The sequence below is a fragment of the Carlito syrichta genome, unplaced genomic scaffold (genome assembly GCF_000164805.1).
Source record: "Carlito syrichta isolate Samal-C Ts95f unplaced genomic scaffold, Tarsius_syrichta-2.0.1 Scaffold306906, whole genome shotgun sequence".
NCBI lineage: Eukaryota > Metazoa > Chordata > Mammalia > Primates > Tarsiidae > Carlito > Carlito syrichta.
In genome coordinates, this window is record NW_007251002.1 from 316448 (window position 1) to 339175 (window position 22728).

The 22728-nt window shown below is 37.3% G+C and overlaps 1 protein-coding gene across 1 annotated transcript in view; it reads right to left on the minus strand.

Moving 5' to 3' along the window:
- DNAH7 (dynein axonemal heavy chain 7) overlaps positions 1-22728 on the minus strand; it is a 280274-nt gene that overhangs the window by 230965 nt on the left and 26581 nt on the right. The window contains exons 7-11 of the mRNA XM_008063530.1: positions 14949-15068; positions 10280-10463; positions 9464-9643; positions 2894-3166; positions 1328-1455 (exon numbers count right to left, since the gene is read on the minus strand). Coding sequence (XP_008061721.1) covers positions 1328-1455; positions 2894-3166; positions 9464-9643; positions 10280-10463; positions 14949-15068 — 885 coding nt within the window. The remainder of the gene's footprint in view (positions 1-1327; positions 1456-2893; positions 3167-9463; positions 9644-10279; positions 10464-14948; positions 15069-22728) is intronic.

Sequence of the window (22728 nt, forward strand, 5' to 3'; positions counted from 1 at the left end):
TGACAGAGTGAGACTCCAACTCAAAAAAAAAAAAAGAAAATACGATTCTGGTTCTGAGAAGAAGCACCCACGCCCTCGCCCTCCATCCCCAGCCTCCCCTTGCCTCGCTTCCTTCAGTGTCTGTGCAGGCAACACAAGCCACTCCTGGCTCCTGGACCACACCATGCTGTGGTCACACCTCACTGCCTCCTGTGTGTCATCTTCTCTTCCTGAAATTCTTTTACACACATTGTTCACGTGGCTGTCTCCTACTCATCCTTCAAAATGAAATCACATTACTGCCCTCTCTGTGCCGCCTTCCCTGTACTTCCCCTTCCACCCAAACTCTATCCCAGGAAAAAAATTAATCATGTCCTCTGTCCTATCTGTGACTCAGTACCGTACTTGTGGCGCTTACTGTGACTAACAGGTTTGCATGTTTATTTCCTCTTCTACACTGCAACTTTCCTCAGCAGCTTTATTCATGTTTAGAGCCTAAGTGCCTGGCCTGGTGCCTAACACAGGATAGACGAAAAAAGCTTCCTTCAGGCTTCTACGCAGCTTGAAAGAAATATTTTCAACGATCTACTTTTCCTCTGACACTATAATCATAAAATATATTCTGATTATTCAGGGATTTTCTCCATGTAACTGGCACCAGCAGAGAGGTTCCCAGAGTAACTTTAGCACCAATTGCTGGCAGACGAGTCATTCTAGTTCTATTTCCTGTCTTAAATAAATAGGTATGCTGCATTACATATCCATGTTCTGTGGGTTTATTTAACATGGATGAATTTTCCTAAAAATCTCGAGGCAGTCAACAAATGAATTTCTAGTTAGGATAAAAGTTACCAAGGCAATCAAGAGTTATCATCGTAAGATAACGGTTCAGATTTGAGGGGCCCTTAGAACCATGATGACCACTGTGTAAACGTACTTTGAAACCCACTGTGTGTATTAATGGCACAAACTCAAAAATCTGAAGTTAGAGAATGCCTACATGACTTGTGCAAAAGAAACACAAACACATTTTAATACCATCTGAACTCAGACAACTGAGGAGGCACATTTGTGGTGAAAAAAATATTAATAATCACATTACAAAATGACACCTAAAGCCAAATAGAAATAAGATGGGGGGGCAGCCCCTTCAGGTCCCCTCCCACTGTGGGAGCTTTTCTGTCCTCTCAATAAATCCTGCCTTCTCACTTAAAAAAAAAAGACAGGCATCATCTCTTTGGGTCATTTCTGATGCTGTTCTAATCTGTTACTTCAGTTGAGTGACAGTTAATTCTATCTAACATCCTTTCCTCTCCAAATAAAAATATAATCATTATCACATAAATACCTTGTATTTACTTCCTGATGATCTCTGAACATTCGGGCTGTAAGTCTCCCACAAAGACTATCTGCTCGTTTCACCAAAGCTCTGATTAATTCCTCACAGTGCATTTCAAACATTCCCAAACGAACAGTCTGCAACAGATTAAAAATTTAATCAACATGAAAAGAAACAAAAATGAATATAAGATTTTCACAATTTTGCCATTCTTATAATTTTGATCTTTTTGTGTGTGATCTAATAAGATTGAAATTTTTTAAAAAACACATAATTCAGGTAGGGCTTTCTGAATACTTATTTGTATTTTACAACAATCTTCTGGGTAGATATCCCTGAAGAGTTCATTACCTTGGAAGCCAATTCTATTTGACAGTAAAAGTTATAGAAACTTTGGAGAATTGAATTACTATATTGTAAAATAATGTACATTGTAAATGTTATATTTGCAATGCACAAAAAAATACATGTTTATGGTGGTAAATTTGGAAAAGGTAAAAAAGGACAAAAGAAGAAGAAAATTACAAATTACTAATATCCTACTAAGTAAAAGTAACCACATTTTGGTGTAACTATCATATTTTCCAAAGGATTTATAAGCACTCAGGCAAAAAAAAAAAATGTTCTTGGAAATTGGCAGGGGCAAATTATATAAAGAACTTAAAATTTGTCAGAGTTGGGGTACTGGAGTCTCAGCTACATAAGCACAAGGACTACGTCTGGTTTTGTCTAGCTCCTTATGCTCAGGGCTTATGACAATACTTGGAACATATTGTTGCAGGAATTTTTAACCACACTGTTAGCTTACATCCTGGAATTCTTGTCTCATAACCAAGAAAATTAAAGAGCACAGACACTGAAGAATGAGTGAAGGAGTTTATTAAGCAACAGAAAGCTTTCAAGTAAAGAGGAGGCCCAAATGGGTTACTGGCAGTGAGGGAGTGCTCTATGGTTTTCTCTCTCACTTCTAGGGGCGTTCTTCTCATTTGCATCTTATACCTCTCAACTTCCTAGCTGGGTTTTTTTTTGGTCTCAGCCTCTATTGCGTTTGTGTGTCCTTGTCCAAGTTACTTCAGCTTGATTATTACCCATAAGTATCACTGAAAAGCCCCCTGAGGAGGGGAGAAGGGTAAAACCACAATGCAAATGTCATGTTAATACAATTATAATAAGCTTAGGTCAAGTTTGGACATTTAGTTGAGATATTGTGCCTGCATCTGAATGGCAAAAAGTCCCTTTGAACAAAACATCCTGGCTTAAGAGGATATTCTTAACCATATTAACTATATTTTCATTTGCTAGTTACATAACAGTGGTGGTGCAGGGGTGTGCTCGCAGGGACGTTCTGGCAGGTGCACAGATGTTACTTCTCCTTGAGACCCTTCGTTTCTCTCTGCTTAGCCATCCTCTATCCTCTACTTACCTCCTTTCTCAGTATTATAAGCTCAATAAATATTTTTCCTGTTGACAGTAATGCGCTTGTGCTCTCACTGTACATTCCACATATACATCTGAATAACACTGGAAAAGACCATTGGGAACAAAGAACAACTGCACAAAGCTAGAGTCATTTACCTTTATAGATGTGTACTGTATTTCCTCTATTAGTTTCTGGTATTTTCGAATTTCATCTATTATTTTCTCATAACTATGATTTTTTACAAGGAAGTTATCAACATCTTGCTCAGCTTTTTTGGTAATTAAAAAGTCATACTTGTCATAGAGCCTGAGGTGCTCAGTGGGTGCCACGCTCTCTCTCATAATCACCTCCTTAATCTTTTCTTTGTGAGCATCCACAATTTCATTCAAAATTATGGGCTTCAAAGTTGTTGGTTTAGACTTACTTTCCTAAACAAAGGGGGAAAACAATATTTGTTTTAATACCTTAAATTAAAGTAATCATATCACTTATCTTTGTAACAATGCCAGTCTTATGATATTTTGTTTTTATTTACTTGGTCATTTTGATTTTCTAATTTCTAATCTATAGAAAGATATACAGTACAATCATAGCAGTATTTTCTATTTTTTAAAAAATTTTTATTTTAAAGATGTAGGGTACAATTCAGGGTTAGGTATACAAATGGTCATTGTGCAGGTAAAGTTTGGGTCTCACTTTGGTCTCAACTTCACCTAGTTTGAGATCAGGTACACTTATTGATGAAGTGTGCTCCCCTTGCCTCCCCTGGCAGTTTCCCATTATTGCCAATCCCTTTCTTGTAGTATTATGATAATTGTTCAGGGTCTGCTTATGAATGAGAACATGTGGGTACTCAGTTCTTTGTTTCTGTGACAGATCACTGAGTATTATAGATTCTAAATCCATCCAAGTTGCCGTGAAGTTCATAATTTTGCCCTTCTTTATGGCTACGTAATATTCCGTGTATATGTACCACATTTTTTTACAGTATACTCACAGCAGTATTTTAAAAACTAGGCTTCATGTGATATTTTGTTTTCTTTAAGGCTACCTAGTTGTGTTTTGTTTACCCGTGTGGATGAAAGAACAGTCACTTGAAAATACATACAAAATAAGATTTAGAATATAAAAATAGCAAAATATACATTTTAAGCTTTATTTTAAGAACACAAATTGCACATACTTAGGGGGTGCAATGTAGTGCTTTGATACAAACACTGAATAACAATAAAATCAGATAACTAGTAAGTTCATCACCTCAAACATGTATCATTTCTTAGAGGTAAAAGCATTCAAAATCCTTTCTTCTAGCTCTTTTGAGGAATAGGACACATTATTGTTAACTATAGACTCTCTGTTGTGTAATAGAACACCCTAACTTATTCCTTCTATTTGTATCTTTGTGTCCGTTAACCAACCTCTCCTCTCCCCACCTCCCTTCCTTCCCTCCCATCCCCTCCTCCCCTGTCTCTGGTGACCACCATTCTACTCTACCCCTCTAGGAGATCAATTTTTTAAGATATGACACATGAGTGAGATAATGCAGTGTTTATTTTTCTGTGTCTGGCTTATTCACTCAACATAGTGTCTCCCAGCATCATCCATGGTGTCACAAATGACAAAATTTCCCTATTTTTATAGCTGAATAATATTCCATTGTGTACATATACCACATTTTCTTTATCCATTTATCTTTTGCTGGACACAAGTTAATTTCATATTTGCAGTACTGCAGTAAATATAGGAGTGCACATATCTTACCAACATACTGATACTCCCTTTGGATTCATACCCAGAGTGGAATTGCTGGATCATATGGTAGTTCTATTTTTAGTATTTTGAGGACCCTCCATAGTGGCTGTACTAATTCACATTCCCACCAACAGCATGTAAGAGTTTCCTTTTCTCTACATCCTTACCACACTTGCTATCCTCTGTCTTTTTGATAACAGCTATTCAAGTGAGGTGATATCTCGAATAGTTTGGCTTGCATTTTCATGTCATCAGGGACCCTGAACATTATTTCATACACCTGCTGTTCATTTGTATGACTTCTTTTGGGAAATGACTTTTCAGGTCTTTGCCCATTTTTAACAGGATTATTTGTGGTTTTACTTTTGTGTTCCTTACATATTCTGGATATCAACCCTCTGACAGGTGTATAGTTTACTAATTTCTTGTCCTGTTCTGTGGGCTGTCTCTTTGTTCTTGATCACTTCCTTTGTACAGAAGCTTTTTAGTCTTATGTCATCCCATTTGTCAACTTTTGCTTTTGCTGTCTGTCCTTTTCAGGTCTTACCCAAAACTCTGTGTTTAGACCAGTGTCATAAAGTGTTTCCCTTGTTTTCTACTAGTAGCTTCATAGTTTGGAGGTCTTAAATTTAACTCTTTATAGTCCATTTTGAGTTGATTTTTATATATGGTGAGAGATAGGGGGTCTAGTTTCACTTTTCTGTATGTGGATATTTCATTTTCCCAGCACCATTTATTAAAGAGGCTATTGTGTACTCTTGGCAGCTTTGTCAAATATCAGTTATTATAGATGTATGGATTTGTTTCTAGGTTCTAACTACTGTTCCATTGATCTATGTGCTTGTGCCAGTGCCATGCTGTCTTGAGTATTACAGCTTTGTAATATATTTTGAAGTATATATTATAGGTATATACAGTGTGATACCCTCAGCTTTGCTTTTTTGCTCAGGATTGCTTTGGCTATTCAGAGTCCTTTGTAGTTCCAGGTGAATTTTAAGATTGTTTTTTTCTATTTCTGTGAAGAATGTCGTTGGTATTTTGATAGAGACTGCATTAAATCTGTAGATCACTTTGGGTAGTATAGATATTTTAGAAATATTGCCTCTTTCAATTCATGAGCACAGGAAAATCTACATTTTACTTATGTAACTGTATGTGGTGGCTTTATGAGGCAGTGTTCACTTCTCCCCGAGAACATCAGTGAATCCCACAGCCACTTCTCCCCTAAGCTCACAAGATGCTTGGCATCATCTTTTCTGATAATAACAATTTTAAAATAAAGCAATCTACTTAATGTACTGTGTACAATGCAAAATTATTTTACCTCATGTGACACTCATTAATATTCATTATAGGATGCTTCTTAAATTTATTAACAGCCTGTCTACTTTCTAAAGCCTATCCAAACAGAGTTAGATACCAGGGCTTCAGAACTTTATTAGAAAGTTTAATTTTGAGAAATAAGACAGACAAGTGGGACCTCATCAAATTGGCAAACTTCTGCAAAGCAAAGAAACCATCGAGAGAGCAAGGAGACAACATACAGAATGGGAAAAATATTTGCCAACTGTATATCTGATAAAGGCCTAACATCTAGAATCTACAAGGAACCCAAATGTGCTGAAAAGTAAAAAACAAACAGCTCCATTAAAAAGCGGGCAAAAGACATGAATAGACACTTCAGCCAACAGACACATGGAAAAGTGCTCAGCCTCCCTAATCATCAGAGAAATGCAAATCAAAACCACATTGAGATACCACCTAATACCAGTAAGAATGGTCATCACTAATAAAACAAGCAACAACAGATGCTGGTGAGGATGTGGAGAAAAAGGAACGCTTCTACACTGCTGGTGGGAATGCAAACTAGTGCAATCTCTTTGGAAGACAGTGTGGCAATTTCTGAAAGAACTAGAAATTGACCTTCCATATGACTCAGCAATTCCCCTTCTGGGAATATACCTGGAAGAACTCTAGTTATTCTACAAAAAAGATACCTGCACATGCATGTTTGTTGCAGCTCTATTCACAATAGCAAAAACATGGAACCAACCATGCTGCCCTTTGAAGCTGGACTGGACTTTAAAAAAGAGGTACATATACACAATGGAATATTATGCAGCCATAAAGAAGGACAAACATATGGACTTCACAGCAACTTGGATGGATTTAGAGTCTATCATACTCAGTGATCTATCACAGAAACAAAGAACAGAGTGCCATATGTTCTCACTCATAAACGGACCTTGAACAATTATCATAATACTATAAGAAAGGGATTGGCAGTAGTGGGAAATTGCCAGGGGGCAAGCGGGTAGGATTGGCAGTTGAGGGAAACTGCCAGGGGAGGGAGGGGCACACCTCATCAACAAAGTTACCTGTATAATGAACATTTGTATACCTAACCCTGAATTGTACTCCACATCTTTAAATTAAAAAAAGAAAGTTTAATTTTGATATGAAATCTAATCAGCTTCTGTTAAGAGAAATTATATTTTGCATAAGATACCTCAAGTGTTCTAGAGCTGATCAAATTAGATCATGAAATAGTAACATGCTTGGACAGAGTGCATTATCCCCAGCAGGTCAGCCTTCCATAAAAAAAAAAAAAAAAAAAAAAAAGGAGGAGGCATTTTAATTCACCTTCAGTTTCTATCAAAGGTTGTAATAAACAGCTATATGAATTCCACTTCTGTATTTGTTGTCAAAGATCACTGAGACTATGCTACTCAAGGTACTCCACATAGTACTTGTTTCCAAACTTTACTGATTACCAGAACCATCTAGGGATATTTTACCCTAGTACTGAATTCTGAGTACTGAATCTGCCATTGTGAATCTGCATCTCTGGGGACATCCCTGGGGGTAGTGGCCCCTGACATTTGTATTTTTAAAATATCTATCTCCAGGTGATGCTGGAACATGGGGTTTCAGAACCACCACACCATGTATAATTCCCCTATAAGGAATTGCTCTCAAAATCCAATACCAGAAAAAAACACTCTCTTCCTGAGAAGTCCAAATTAACTATTTTAATCATAATGAAAATTTGTCATATTTTACTCTTTATTTTAGAAACCTAGAATCTTAGAGTTGTATTTCATAACCATGAAGTCATAGCAACTGTATTCCTTTGGAGAATTATAATAGTTACTTTTCCTGGGTGATGGAGGTGGAGTGAGACTCCAACTCAAAAAAAAAAGTACTTTTCTTCACTAAGAGTTTTGTCTAATAATTCTTATCTTATTAACTTGTTATAGTTGTCTGTTTCATAAGTCACCTCAAATCATTCTTGAAAAAAAGGCAGGGTATAAATAGAATAGAAAAGAATACAATCAATGAATTGGAATTACACAAAAGTCACAGTTTCTTGTGAGACTTCTATTTATGGCAATATAAGGAATAGATAGCCACAAAACAACTACCCAGCTCAAAACACTTAACTATACTGGAAAAAGAAAGCTAAGTGTATCTTTTCTACTATATGACTAAGGCATTAAAAAATAAGGCAAAGTCTAAGGGGCCCAAACTAGAAAGCACGAGTGGAGAGGCCACTAAGTGTAGAAGTGGCCACTGCCGGGGGCCTCTGCTGGGCCCTGTGGTCTGCACTCTCTTCATTGACTCTCCAGCAAGGTGGGTGTGTGGGGAGGGTGAGGCTGCCTGGAACAGAGCCTCAAGCCTGAGCAAGGGAGGAAGTCATCACTGATATTCCCACACAGAGTCAAGAACACTGAAAGGTGACACAACCTTAGAATGCAGGTTCTGAGGAGACAAGACTTCAGAACACTGAAAGGTGACAGATCCCTTGAATAGGGGAGAAAAGTCAGGGAAATGTTCCCATTTTGCCTTGTTTCTCAGTGGAGGAAAAAAATAGTTGCCTCAAGAATTTATAACCACAAGCCTATTTCACACAGATTTGGGTAAGTATTCACATTGACGTGTTTTCCATGTAAACCTTAAGCAAGGAATCTTAGCAAGGAATCTTAACTAGCATTCCTAAAAAATAAAATAAAATAATAAAGAATTAGAAGCTCAATAAAAAGGATAATGTCCTCAAAATGGATAATTTCACAATCATAATGTTAGGTGAAACAGGCAAATCACAGATTACATACAAGATGCCGCTTCTTATACAAAGACATGGAAAAACTAAACAAATTGTTTAGGAATATGCAGACATATAGTTAGTCTATTTTAAAAAATTAAGAACAATCATTCCAAAATTCAGGAGAGTGATTCTTTTGCTGGAAGGTAGAAGGGCAGGGAGATTCAGGGGTGAGTGTGAAGCTGGCAGTAACATCCTGTTCTTTAAGATGGGCTATAGCTGCATAGCTATTAACTTTATTACTATTTAACATTTACACACTAGCCTCTTGTGCTCTTTTTATATGCGAAATACTTGCAAACTGTTCTTAAAATAGAAAAAGAAGAAGAAATCTACTGATTGGACTTATGACACTTGAAAACATTCTAAGTTAAAGAGTTTCAGACATGTTAATTTCATATGCTTGACTGCGTGACTCACTGCGAAAATGTCCTTGATAGGATCTATGAGCTGCAAGTGCAAAGACACAGAGAAGCTCACCATCTACAGGAGGTGTACAAGGAGTGATCCACTGGAGGATAATTCTACAGAGCTGGAAAAGCACAAGGGAGGTCGCCAGCTCACAGGAAACAGCATGAGAACTGCAGGAAACACTCCCTGACTACTTCAAACTTGATCATAACTTTAATTCTTTCACCTCAGAAAGTATTCAGCTAAGTCCAGTGGAAGACTAGGCTAGGGAAGTAGGTATATTTCAAGAGAAGTCAAAGGGGAAGTGGTATTTTTAAGCAAAACTTTCTTATAAGCCAGTGTTACTAGGCCATTTATATTCTTTGAAGCAGAGGATCCCTGTCTACACTTTTCGGAAGTTACATGAAGTGGCCACCATTACGTAAATTCAAGCAATCAGGATATTCTTGTTACTTACCCACTTGGAATATAATTTTGTCTCAACTCTTGGTACAAAACTGACAGCTTTAATCATGACATCATAAGCATTTATAAGGATATCTATATAGTCATTAAAATCAGGCTCAAACTTAATGGTGTCATTTTCAAGAATCAGCCTCATGATAAAACCTGGATGTTCAAAAGCTCTAACAGAATCCTGCAAAAAAGTTAAAAATTTTACACACAAATATATAAGAATGAGTTGTGACAGACTAAGGAGTACACCAGCCCGTTCAGATACATGGGAGCCCCCGCTTTCTCTCATGCCAAAATAGCTGAGCCAAGGAGGAGCTCTACTAAAAAGAGCAAGAATGGTTTTGAGCTAGGCTTGTTAGTATACAGTATTCATTGGTCCTACAGGTCAACCAGAGGGTGAAGGTCCCAGGCAAACAAAGGTGTGCACAGCAGCGTGGTTCTAGAATCATGCAAAAAATGACCCAAGAGAAGAACATTCTAATCCAAGGCCCTGCTCACTCAGAGATAGCCTTTCTTTCTCCTTCCAGAGATAGAAAAGGCTCCTCACAGTAACCTTCCCAGCCTTCATGATTCAAATTTTCCAATTATGGACTTTTCACTTACTTTCACTGATCCTCACCTAATGTGATGATAACCATATATTCTACACATGCAGACTGACACTTTTTTAAACAGATAAAGTGTAATAGGTCTAAAGATGTACCTTTTTCCTCTCTCTGGTAAAGATATTTTATCATTTTCCTTTTCCAAAAGAAGTGAAAATAAGTAAAAAAAAAAAAATAGTGCATGCATATTGGTGCAACTGATCTGTACTTACTGGGGGTTGTGCAATTAAGTTTGTGAAATCCTGCATGGAGACCAATGCGAGGTCCTGCAGCTGTAAAGTCATAAGTGTAGCAGCACAGTTGAAAAAAGACTCCAATTTGGCACTGCTGTCACCAGTTGGCAATTGTTTTTTTTTATTACCTTGGTAATAAATATTCTGTACTTCTGGAAACCACCTTGAAAGAACAAAAGACTTTTAAAAGTCAATACTTTCAGTGAATTACTCCTTTTATATTAAGCATTAACAGTAATTTCTGGACATCTAAAGGTCTTTACAGAGAGGTATATTGCTAAATGACATTACTTTTTGAAATGTAAGTGCTAAAATATTTTATTTCTAGAAAAAGAAATCTTATATTTTAGCCAATAGAAAATGACTCAGTGATGTGATACTGTGAGAAAGAGATAAATCTAATTCTTGGAACTATGATTCCTGTACTTTCTGAAGAAATATGATATTATTGGATATTACAAAATACTCCTCTCTGGTCTCCTAAATGTTCTCCAGGGAATGTATTTGTTAGTTTAAAGTTAAAATGTGAGTAACTGGTTAAATCAAGGGAGGGTTTTTACTATTTTCAACCTACTTGGTATTTCATGCTATCCTGTATGTTTCACAATGACTTGAAAACAAGATACAATCAATGAAATCATGTATTTTATGTTCTCATTCCACTTAATGTGATATCTTGAAAGAGTGTCCAATCTAAAACAAAATTTCAATTGTGTATGTTTCCTTGTAATAAAAGGTAACAGTGAAGTTTCATATATAAGTGCATCATGCTTACAGCAACAAGTGAAGTTTTCAACTTACAAAAGTATAGCCAGCATTACAGAATCGAGAAACACTGATTATCTTGTTTCACAAGATATAAATAGACTCTCTTTAAAAGAGAGTCAACATAATTCCAGGAATTGACTGAATGTTTCAAGGGAGAAATTTTAAGTTTTAAATATATTTATTCATCCCTTTAACAAGTAAGTATTGAGTGTCTACAACATATTAAGAACAGTGACATAGAAAATATATAAATATGGCAACATCCTTTCTCTCATAATAATGAGGGCAATATGTCATAGCAGAAAAAAGATGTGAAGCCAAAGGATAGAGACATAATTTTCCATATAAGTAATGGGGGAGGGCTTCATAGTGAAGGTGGCAATCTCACAAAAGAATGGACAGAAAAGAGAATGAAAAGGCCTTGGGAGAAGGATCTGAAATGGAAGAAGGAAGACTAAGAAAAGTTAAGCGGAGTAGGCAGGACTAATATATCTGATCAGTAAAAGAAAACACCAACAGAGTAAAAAGGCAACCTACAGAATGGGAGAAGATATTCAAACTATCAAACCACCAATCTAACAATAGATGGATGTGCAGAATAGATAAGGAATTCAAACAATAGTAAAACCACAAATTATTACATTATAGACAGTTAAATAATCTTCTCAGCAAAAAGACATACAAATGACCAACAGGTATATGAAAATTGTTCAACATCCCTAATCATCAGGAAAATGCAAATGAAAAGCACACTGAGATACAAGGTCTGACAATTAAGTTTGTGAACTTGCCACCTTGTGCTTATGCTGGCAGCATTGTACAAACAACTCAATAAGGTTTCATAATCTTGGTATATCAACATCTCACAGCTGTGTTCTTGTTGACATGTGGTGGTGTATTGCTGAATGGCGTTCATTATTGTTGTTGCATAGTTTTACGTGCCATCACAAGAATGTCAGAGCTTGAATTAGAGCAATGAACATTAAATTTCTTGTTAAACTTAGCAAGAGTGAAAATGAAACTTGCTAGCCCAAATTTATGGGGCTAATGCCATGAAGAAAACAGCAGTGTACAAATGGATTAAACGTTTTTCTGAGGGAGAGAAAGTGTCATTGATAGAGGTCAGGACAGTCAGTAACAAGCACAACTGATGAAAACATCGCAAAAACTTGTTGAATGGTGACTCAAAGTCATTGGCTAACTGTGAGAAGTACAGCAGACCAATTCAACATCATTAGAGAAACAGTTAGGAAAATCTTAACTGAAAATCTTGGCATGAGGAAGTTATGTGCAGAAATGGTTGTGCAGGAGCTCTTGCATCACAACAATACACCAGCTTACACAGCACTGTCTGTGAGGGATTTTTTAGCCAGTAAACAAATAACTATTAAAACACCCTCCCCACTCACCTGATCTGGCCCCCATGACCTTTTCTTTACCTAAAGATAAAGAACATATTGAAAGAAAGACATCGTGATGACATTCAGGACATCAGGGTAATACAATGACAGCTCTCATGGCCATTCCAGAAAAAGAGTTCCAAAATTACTTTGATGGGTGGTCTAGGTACTGGCATTGGTGCATAGCTTCCCAAGGGGAGTACTTTGAAGGTGACGGTAGTGATATTCAGCAATGAGGTATGTAGTACTTTTTCTAGAATGAGTTTGCGAACTTAATTGTCAGATCTCATATTATCTTACTTCAGTTCAAATGACTTTTATCAAAAAGAAAAAAGAAAAAATAGATGCTGGCAAGAATGTGAAGAAAGGGGAATTCTCATACACCGTTAGTGGAATTGATGCCTGCACTCCTTCACAATTGCCAAGATATAGAAACTGCCTAAGTGTCAATCAACAAATAAATGGATAAAGAAAGTGTGGTATATATACACACAATGGGCTAGTGAAATATTAGTCAGCCATAAAAAAGAAAGAAATCCTGTAATTTGCAGCAACATAAATGAGCCTAGAGCAAATCATTTTAAGTGGAATAAGTCAGGCACAAAAAGACAAATCTCATATGTTCTCACGCCCATAGTGTGTTATCAGAGAATAGTGGTTATCAGAGGCTTGGAGGGTAGGAGGGAGAGGAGAATGACGAGAGCTTGGATAATGAGCACAAAAATACAGTTAGATAGAATAAGTTCTAACATTTGGTAGCACAATAGAGTGACTATAGTTATCAATAATGTATTGTATATTTCAAAATAGCTTACAAGAGAAGATTTGGAATGTTTTCAACACAAAGGAGTGATTATTGTTTGAAGTAATGGATAACCTAACTACCCTGATTTGATCACTACACATCGTATGCATGTATCATGATGTCCCATAAATACATTTATCTATGTATGATGATTATGTATCAATTTTAAAAATTGCTAAGAAGGGACTAGAGCTCAGAAAACAAAACCATGAGGCAGCTGAGACAAATGAAATCATGAAATTGTCAAGAGACTATAAAGAAGAGAGGAAACAACAAAGACGTGGGGAACACCTATCTTTAGGGGCTAGTAAACATAAGTAGAGCCAGAATAAGAGATATCAAAGCAGAACCAGGGAAGCCAGAGGCACAGAAGGACAGGTTTCTAGAAGTCCAGGTGATAACCCGCATACTGCTGAGTCAAGGAAGATGAGGACTGAGAAAGGACATCTGAGTTTGAGGTAGATGTCAAAATCAACCATTTGCTAATTGTTTCTCCATTGTGGGTTGATGTTCTGTCTTTTAGTCATGAGGCTCACATTCTGGCTCACTATTTAAGGGATGGTCAGAGAGTTCTTCCTTTAGAATCAGTCGGAAGCATCAAGAGACATAGCTAATCAATCTACATTTCTCTGCAAAAGTTGTTCAGTAAGGTTTGTACTCTGCTCTGTACTCTGATACCCATTTTACTAAAATTTCCATGGTAATGTATTTCTGGGGGACAACTGGAAGTTACAGATCAAGATAAGGTATTTGTATTCTGTCCTTGTTAGGTCATTTTGCTTCTGTAATTAATTATGGGGTTTCATTATTCATCTCTCTTCTGTTTTTATGTTAGCTCGACACTAATATGAAATAAATGGTTAACGTTTTTCAAAACTATCAAACAAATAATTTGATTCTAACATACTGGAGAAGAAAAAAGATAAAGGAAATATTTAATCTTAAATTATCAAGATACTTTCTAAGTAATTTTAGGAGATCATGAAACTATGCCATAGGTTTCGTGTCCTCTGTTAATTTGAATTTGATCTAATTATAATGCCCTATTTATAATAACTTAATGACCCATGAGACAGTCTTCCTCTGCTGTTTCAGAGCATATTGTCAGTATCCACATTGTGAATTATCATATGTGGGTATTCCATTCTAAAGAGCCAATCTAAAGGATCAATCAATCCAATGGGATGCTTAATTACCATTTGATAAGTCTAATTTCCAGTGAGATTGTAAACTCATTTAAACAATATACTTTCCCCACCAAATCATTCCTTAAACTCTTCTGCATCCTCCATCCAAAAGCAAAATGAAAGGAAGTGCAGCACTTTGCATATATTAATAGAAGATGGCCAATAAACACATGGTGAGTAATTAGCAGATGACCATGTATTTAGCATGTATTAGCAGAGGTAGAAACCAGACATTTAGAAAAAGCCACCGCACATCAAGCTCACTTTATTTTCTGCACAGTCTATGTGGTATAGAACATTTGAATAAACATTACAGATTAAGTTAAAGATATTATATTAACTCATACAGAAATGACAAAAAATTGTTAAAATGAGATTTTCTAAAAGCTGTTTAAATGGAGTGCCCCACCAGTCACTTTTTTTTTAAATTGGAATCTCAGTCACATCTTTAAACTTATGTTTTCCCACATGAAATTTCCAAACTTTACATTTTAAGTAGAGTCTCTTTGGCAGATTCCATGTGTCTCATGATAATGTTCTGAAAACTTGACAGCTCTAATGCATCATGGCGATTGTGAAATTCTTCTATATCAATTAAACGTAATTTTCTGCAAGAGATAAAAATAAACAGTAATTTAAGAATGAAGTTTTGTGCATTCTGCATCCTTTTAAATAAGTTTGAGAAATTTAAGGGAATTGTGTTTTCATTAAGTTTTGCATATCGTATGCCATGTAAATCACCTTTTTCATATGATTAAAGGAAGGTTATGATGAAGTATATTACAGGGGCCCACCCTCCAAAAGATAATTCCAATTTTTTTGCCAACCCCCTACCCCCATATAGGATACACAATGGAATTTTATGTAGCTAGAAAACACGAGTGAGAAAAATCTCAATGTGCTGAATGGGACGGTCTCCAAGATGTGTTATTAAGTGAAAAAACTAAGTGCAGAACATTGCCTTAGTGTGTCGCTTTGAAAGTTACAAAAAGGAAGACTGGAAAAAGCAAAACATGTTCCTAAGATAGGAAAAAAATTCATGAAACAAGCAGGAAACATAGACGTTTAGAGCAGGATTTGTAGGTCAACTTGGTTTTGGTAAGAAGTGAGAGAAGAGTAGTTTTGAGAATCGGAAAACAAAGTCAGACGCTGACTGGATACTGAGTCCAGAATATTGGGACTGGACTGTTGGTCCTTGTGCCTGAAACCAGCGATGGAGCCATGGATCAGGCGGTCTCAGCCTGTGGAGAGCAGCAAATGGCAGGTCTGAGGCAGGAGGGACAAGTGACCGACAGAGAATGAGTCTGCAGAAATTTATTTCTGATTGGATGCCGCAGTAAGGGACAAGAAAAGTCAGAGAAGATCCTGAAGTCACAGCCTGGGGGACTTGGAGCTACTAATAGCGTCTAATAGAAGATAGAAATGAAGGAGTAATTTTTAATAGAAGATAGAAATGGAGGAGTAACTTTGGTAATGAAAGAACTCATCATCATAAAACTTTTTTTTTTTTTTTGAGTTGGAGTCTCACTCTGTCGCCCAGACTGGAGTGCTGCTCCCGGCCACCGCAGCCTCGACCTGCTGGGCTCCAGCGATCCTTCCACCTCAGCCTATAAAACTTTTAAAGAAACTTTTTCAAGCTGATGTATGTTGAGTAATATCCTTTTCCTTCACTCTTTCTAATGTCTTACCTCTGCATTTAGTGAGCTATTGCTCCTCCACTAGGTTATTTCAGGGACCATCCGAGAAAGTAGGAGCCATGTCTGGTAATATTTTCCCCATCTTCCTAACAACTCAGCCTATTAGCCAAGTGGGCAATGCTGTTAGCAGAGATTTCATTGGAAAGTTGTACTATAAAACCTTTCTGTCTCAAAACGATGGCCTGTGCCTAGAATTCTGCCTCAAATCAAACACTGAGAAATGAAGGACAGTTGGCCTGGTGGCTAACAGCAAAGTGAAATACAGAGCTCATGCCCCAGCAGCTACTTCTTACTAGGGCTGTTCACAGCACACACATTGTGTCCTGAATTACAGATACAACTTTAAAACAAACATATTGTTGAAAACGTTGACCAAGATGCATAAGAAGAGATCAGATTATGTGTAGTATGTACTATCATGCTATATTTTAAAAGTGTTTTGTTTAAAACATCATACTGCTCAATTGTTCAAATTAACACATTGCAAGAAGTCCTTTAGCAGTGATTATACCTACTTTGTGTATTATCAGAGTCATGTACTAAATGCATAGTAACTTGAGACGAATTTTAGCTCATGAAAGAAATACAAAGACATAGATTTGAAATGTTTTGTTTACTAACCAATATTTTAAATTGACCTTTCAGTAAAACTTTAAGGTGATTTTTTTAATAACACCACAATACCAATGCTAATATTACTTTTTCATTTTAGTTAATCTGCCAGAGAAAACTCTTAGATGAGTAAACCATGTATATAACAAAGACCCATAGCATTGTATTCAAAAGAGGGCTTATATGGAAAGCTGTTGGCTCAAAAAAAAGGGTCACAAGATTTTGATACACTGAGTCTTAATTACATGTGAGACTCCTCCACCCTACCACCTCTGGATACTCAGGGCTTCTTTCTTTCCAGAGAGGGAGCAATTTTTGTTTTCAGAGCAGTGAATTCTGTAAGCATTGAGTCCTACCTCTTTTCCTGTTTAAATTGTTACAGTTTACAATTTAAAGCAAAAACCAGTTTAAACTATCCATCTAATCCTAGTTATTACAAACTTTTTCTACTTCACAGTGAAGTTTCATAATGTATTGTGTTGCTATTGAACTTGGTTATATAAATTATTTTAAAAATTAGAATATCTTGTCTATTCCTGAATATTTAATTTTATGGAACATAATTTTTAATGATAAAATCTAGGAATATGATAGTTTTTGAGAAGGGACCAATTAACAAAAATATTAAATACCAAAAATCTTCATTCTTTTTTTTTCTTGAGTGAACAATTCTTATTGAAACCCTCAAAGATTAAAGAGGATCAAATGGTGAGTTTGGGTACAGTAACAGGAAATCTCACCTAACCGTACCATCATTCACAGGAAAGAACAAACCCAAACACAACAAAATTCAAATTCCATGTTATTGCTACAAGTGAATGTAAATAAACAAAGACATTGAGATTTTTCTCACTTTTATGTTTTCTAGATACATAAAATTCCATTGTGTGTCCTACATGGGGGGGAGTTGGCAAAAAAATTGGAATTACCTTTTGGAGGGTGGGCCCCTGTAGTACACTCAGAATTTGTTCCACTAAATCAAACTGTCAACCAAACTTTTTATCTGGAAGTTTTGAGAAGGTTGCATCATGATTTGTGGCAGAAACGTCCCAAGTTGTCCAAGTGGCAAACAGGTGACTGGTTCTTCCACCATAACAATGCATCTGACCACACACACTGAGTATTCAACAGTTTTTGACCAAAAACAATGTGATCCTGTGCCCCTATTCACCCAATCTTGCCCTCAAGCAACTTTTTTTATGTCCCCAGATGAAAAATTCCTCAAAGGGAAACAAAAAAACGGCATAAGCACTAAAAGGTATCAACATGAACAAGTTCAAAAACTGTTTTGAGCGGTGGAAAACGCATCTTGAGAAGTGTATTGCATCAAATGGAGAGTACTTTGACGGTGACAAGTTTAGACATACAAGAATAAATACACAATTTTTTAATAAATAAATTCTGGTTTTTTGGGGGTCCCCCCTCATAATTTATTCAACCAGTTCATGCTTAAGGGATGCCTGGTTGTTTCTCGTTTTTTACTCTGATAAGTAAATGCCTTCATAAAGAACCTTATTCTATATATTTCACTTCCTACATTCACAGGCGCATCTGTGGGCTCCTGCTCCACAAGTGAGAATGCTGGATTCAGGTGTAATTTTTAATTTTGATAGGTATTTCTTGGATCCTCTCAAAATAGGGCCCAGTTTTCAAGCCTTAGTCACAGAGTGTGTTATCAAAATTTTGGAACTTTGCCATATTTGGTGGGAAATGGTTTCTCAGTAAAGTTTTTATTTCTTGTATTATGAATTCGTTCAAGCATTTAAAAAATATGTTTAAGAGTGACTTAATTTGCATCCTGATTGCTGTACAGTAAATGAATCCATGGCATTCTGATCTAGTAATTTTTTCTTAGGTTCATCCTGATCAAATTTTAAAAAACTTGTTTATCTTTTAAAATGAGATTAACTTTTTTAGACACCTGCCCTTTACATGCAGCTTGAATCACAATTTCTACATTCTGTTGTGATCCTCATAGATACATTATTTTTCAAGAAAATATGTCAGTTGTGTAGGCTGGGATTACATTACAAATGCTATCTACGACATTAAATGACAAGAATTTCCACATTTCCATCTAGAAAGCATCTCACCAGGCCTCCACACTCATGCATCTTAGAGTCAGTCAGGTACAGGTTTGTATTAACATTCCCTGACCCACTGACTCAAAAAGAGATGTCCCATATTGTCAAGGTCTGGGCAAGTGGCTGTCACCAGAGTGAGAAGCCCTGTGTATATAATGCTGGCCACTCAGAAGACAGCACCTGAGACTGCCCACCCCACTCTTAATGCCCACATGGCATGTAAGAGTAAACTGGGTCCTTTGAAGTCAATACAGGAGTTGGCGGGGTCCGCTCTTCACCCCTAGCTTGCAGAGCTTCCGCTTCACGTGTCTGCATCATGGGTGCCTTGAGCTTTGCTTCAGCTGCTGCACTAACAGCTCTGCCACCGCAACTTCGGATACATCCACTGTTCAGTGTTCTCTTATTTCAGCTGTGTTACTTTCCTTCCCCTTCCCCTTTTGTCTCCTTGTCTCTTGACTCCTGACTGTCTAACAGAATAAGACTAGCCCTCTAAGGGCAATACTAGGTCACACTGTCCAGTGGAAAGCTAGTAGAATACAATTCCTACAATATGTAGTCTCAGGGCCAAAACCAGTGTTAAGGGTCCTAGCCTATTTTTTTAAGTCACCAGAGGTCAAGGAAGGTCGGGATAAATTTTAGAAAGCCAGTGTGATCTGATCACTTTATACAGGCCTTGGTTCTTTCAGCTAAGCAAGTTGGTTTGGAACTCCAGAGAGTTCCACAGTGTGGAGCTGGGAGTGAAGGGGGAAGGAAAAATTAAACTAGAATAGTTAGCCTGCATGGAGAACTTCCTGGAAAGATACTGGAATGAAACTTCAAACCCAAGCTTCCTCCAAAGGAGAATCACCCAAAATTTATAAAGAAATCCTGCCACACAGAGTAACTGACAGGGAATTCTGAATCTATGAAAAAAATTACAAACTCTTATTAAAATACATACATAAGATTAAATATTGAAATATATAAGATTTGAGAAAAATGCTTAATTTCATTACATGTCTATTTTCCAAAATTAATATGCAAATTTAATATATTACAATTAAAATACCTATAATTTTTTTTTTCTTTCTGTATATCTTTGCACTTTTATTTCTTTTCTTTTCAACTTTTTTTAAGAAACCAGGTCATACTATGTTGCCCAGGCTGGTCTTGAATTAGTGGACTCTAGGGATCCTCCTTTAGCCTCCCATGTAGCTGGGATGACAGCCATGTGCCACTAACTCTGGCTACCATCTTCCTATCTATCAAATTAGATAAAATACCTTTAAATGTAATAAGGAAAAGTGAATGTTAAAAAAAATAGCCAAGAAGAGTATAAAAAATAATGAGTAAGCATTTCTCTTACCAACATAAAAACGTACCATAAAGTTAACCTAATAAAATGTAATCAGTATTTGTACCAAAAGAGATTCAAGGGATTAGGAAAATTAGAGACTCCAGAAGGAGATTCTGTAGATTACTGAAGATTCTGTAGATTTCTGTAGATTAAAGAGTTTAATATATGACAAAGGTGAAAGTCCAATTAAGGGGGGGAAGATGAATTATTCAATAAATGATCCTGGCACAATTGGCTATCTGTAAGAAAACCAAAACAAATCTCATTTTACATTATAGTAAAAATAACCTTCAGGTGGTCAAAAAACTAAACTGTTAATGTGGGGTATGGTCATGACATGGACTGTCCCAGCTTCCCCACCCCTGCTTCCCTCAAGGCTGGTCTTTCAGGATATGCATATTCCCAGGAATAAGTCACAAGTGGCAGGGAGGTAACTGAGCAGAGTTGAAAGCAATATGCTCATCATGTGTAATCAACTTAATTGTAAACATAGGATAGAAATTTGATTCACTGACTTGCTAGCCTATGAAACATTGCTGTACTGTCCTGAAGCACAGTTTCTTTCTCACCAACCTATCGCTATGAGTGCCACATGGGCAGACTCTATACTCACTGACCCACTGCCATCAGTACATCCTATAAATTCTAATCAACCAGTGTCTTTCCCTGATAGACCTCTGGGTGACCTCTTTGGAATATGTAAAGAACCTTACACACAAGCCCTCTCAGGTTTGAGGTTGCTAGATTACAGTTAATACAAATAAAAATAATTTTAAAAAGTTACAAGATATCTAGGGAAATCTCACATACAATTTACTGAAGAGGGATACCTTCTTAACCAAGACTTGAAATTCAGAAGTTAGAAAAGAGAAATATATTTGACAGTATCAAAATTTTAAATTTCTGTGGATGGGAACAAGATGGCAACAGCATAGGTGAACTTGTGGGATTCTCCAAATGTGAGTTCCCCAAAAGACTCTTACTTCTCTTCCCCCATCCACCAGCCCACCACCAGTTGTGCTGGTGCGAGGCCCAGAGACCTTCGGTCCCATGCAGGGCCAGATATTGCGGTCCCCTGCTGCTGCTGTTCCACTGCGTGCATGGGAGTCTCGGGTCCCAGCCCCCTCCCAGCTCCCTCCCTGGCTACATCGTCTCCAGCCCAGCACCCAGCACCAAGCCGCCGGTCACTCAGGGAGGCTCTGGGTGCCCGCCCCTCAGAGACACCGGTCCCATTCCTGGTTGAAGTACCCTGTGGGGGGCCCAGGGCCACTCTGGCCACTCACCGCCTGCCCTTTGGAGCTTTGGAGTTCTGGGACTCCAGGCCCACCCTGGCTGAGGCACTCAGCATGAGACCCCAAGCTGGAGGACCCAGACAAGCAGAGAAAAACAGATCTACTTAAACTACCTTGCTATTCTCCAGGCAGAGACTTCCACTGCCCTGCCCACCTATCAACAAACTTTACCTCAGTCCCTAAGGCAACAGCGTGAAACAGGAGACAAAGCCCCACCCCTATGCTGCAACGAAAAACAAAGAGGACAGGCCGGAATCGGAGATCAGAGAAGTGACTTTAGTCTCATCGCTTATTTTGACTTATGATTTTATCATTGTAACTGTTGGTTTTGATCACGTTTGTTGTTTGCCTTCTGACTTACACTGTTTCTTGATTTTATTGGCCTGTCTCTGTGTAGCTATCAGTACTCTTTAGGGAATCTTTCTTACGTGTCTTTCTTCACTTCTTCCTGGCCTTGTGTCTCTTTCTCACCTGATAGTTGGTATGTATATCTGTTTTCTCTCTCACTCTTCTCTCTTTCTAACCCCCTACTGACCCCCCTTCCTCCATTATTTTCCTCTTTTATACCCCCCTTTTTAATCTAGGGACCAGGACTATATACTGCTGAATGGACAGATTGTAAGGCAGAGGGAAATAGGTTCCAGTGTGCTCATACACTTGTTCATGGATGCTAGAATCAGCATTCTGAACCACAGCTTCCCTTCTCAATTAAACCTCAAAACTGCAAAAAGTACAGATTGTAGCCTATGTTCCAACCTGAAAAGTGAACAAAGCCAGAAGACACTCATAAGGAAGAACAGGAGATTGCAGAAGAGAAATAAAAGCAACCTCACCTTCCCTCAAAAACAGAATTAAAGAAGGGGAGGGAAAGGGGGAGAGAGAGAAAAATCTACACAAATGAAGAAAAACCAAAAGAAGAGTATGGGTCTCTCCCAGACCCCTGGGAGGACAGACACTGAGAAAACTGACTTTGGAATGCAAACAATAAAGAGTCCCCAGAATGAAGGGTCTCAAACTACAAACGTAGATATCAAGACAATAATGGAGAGATTAAAAAGAATTGAGGAGACACAAGAAGAAACTAGGAAGGAGCTGATATCTGAGATAACAGTAATAAAGAATACTGTGAATGAAATAAATAACAAACTGATAAGCATGGAAAGCAGAATTACCCAAGCAGAAGAAAGAATCTCAGAGCTTGAGGACCAAAATATAGAAATAACCCAAACTCTTAAAAACACATAAAA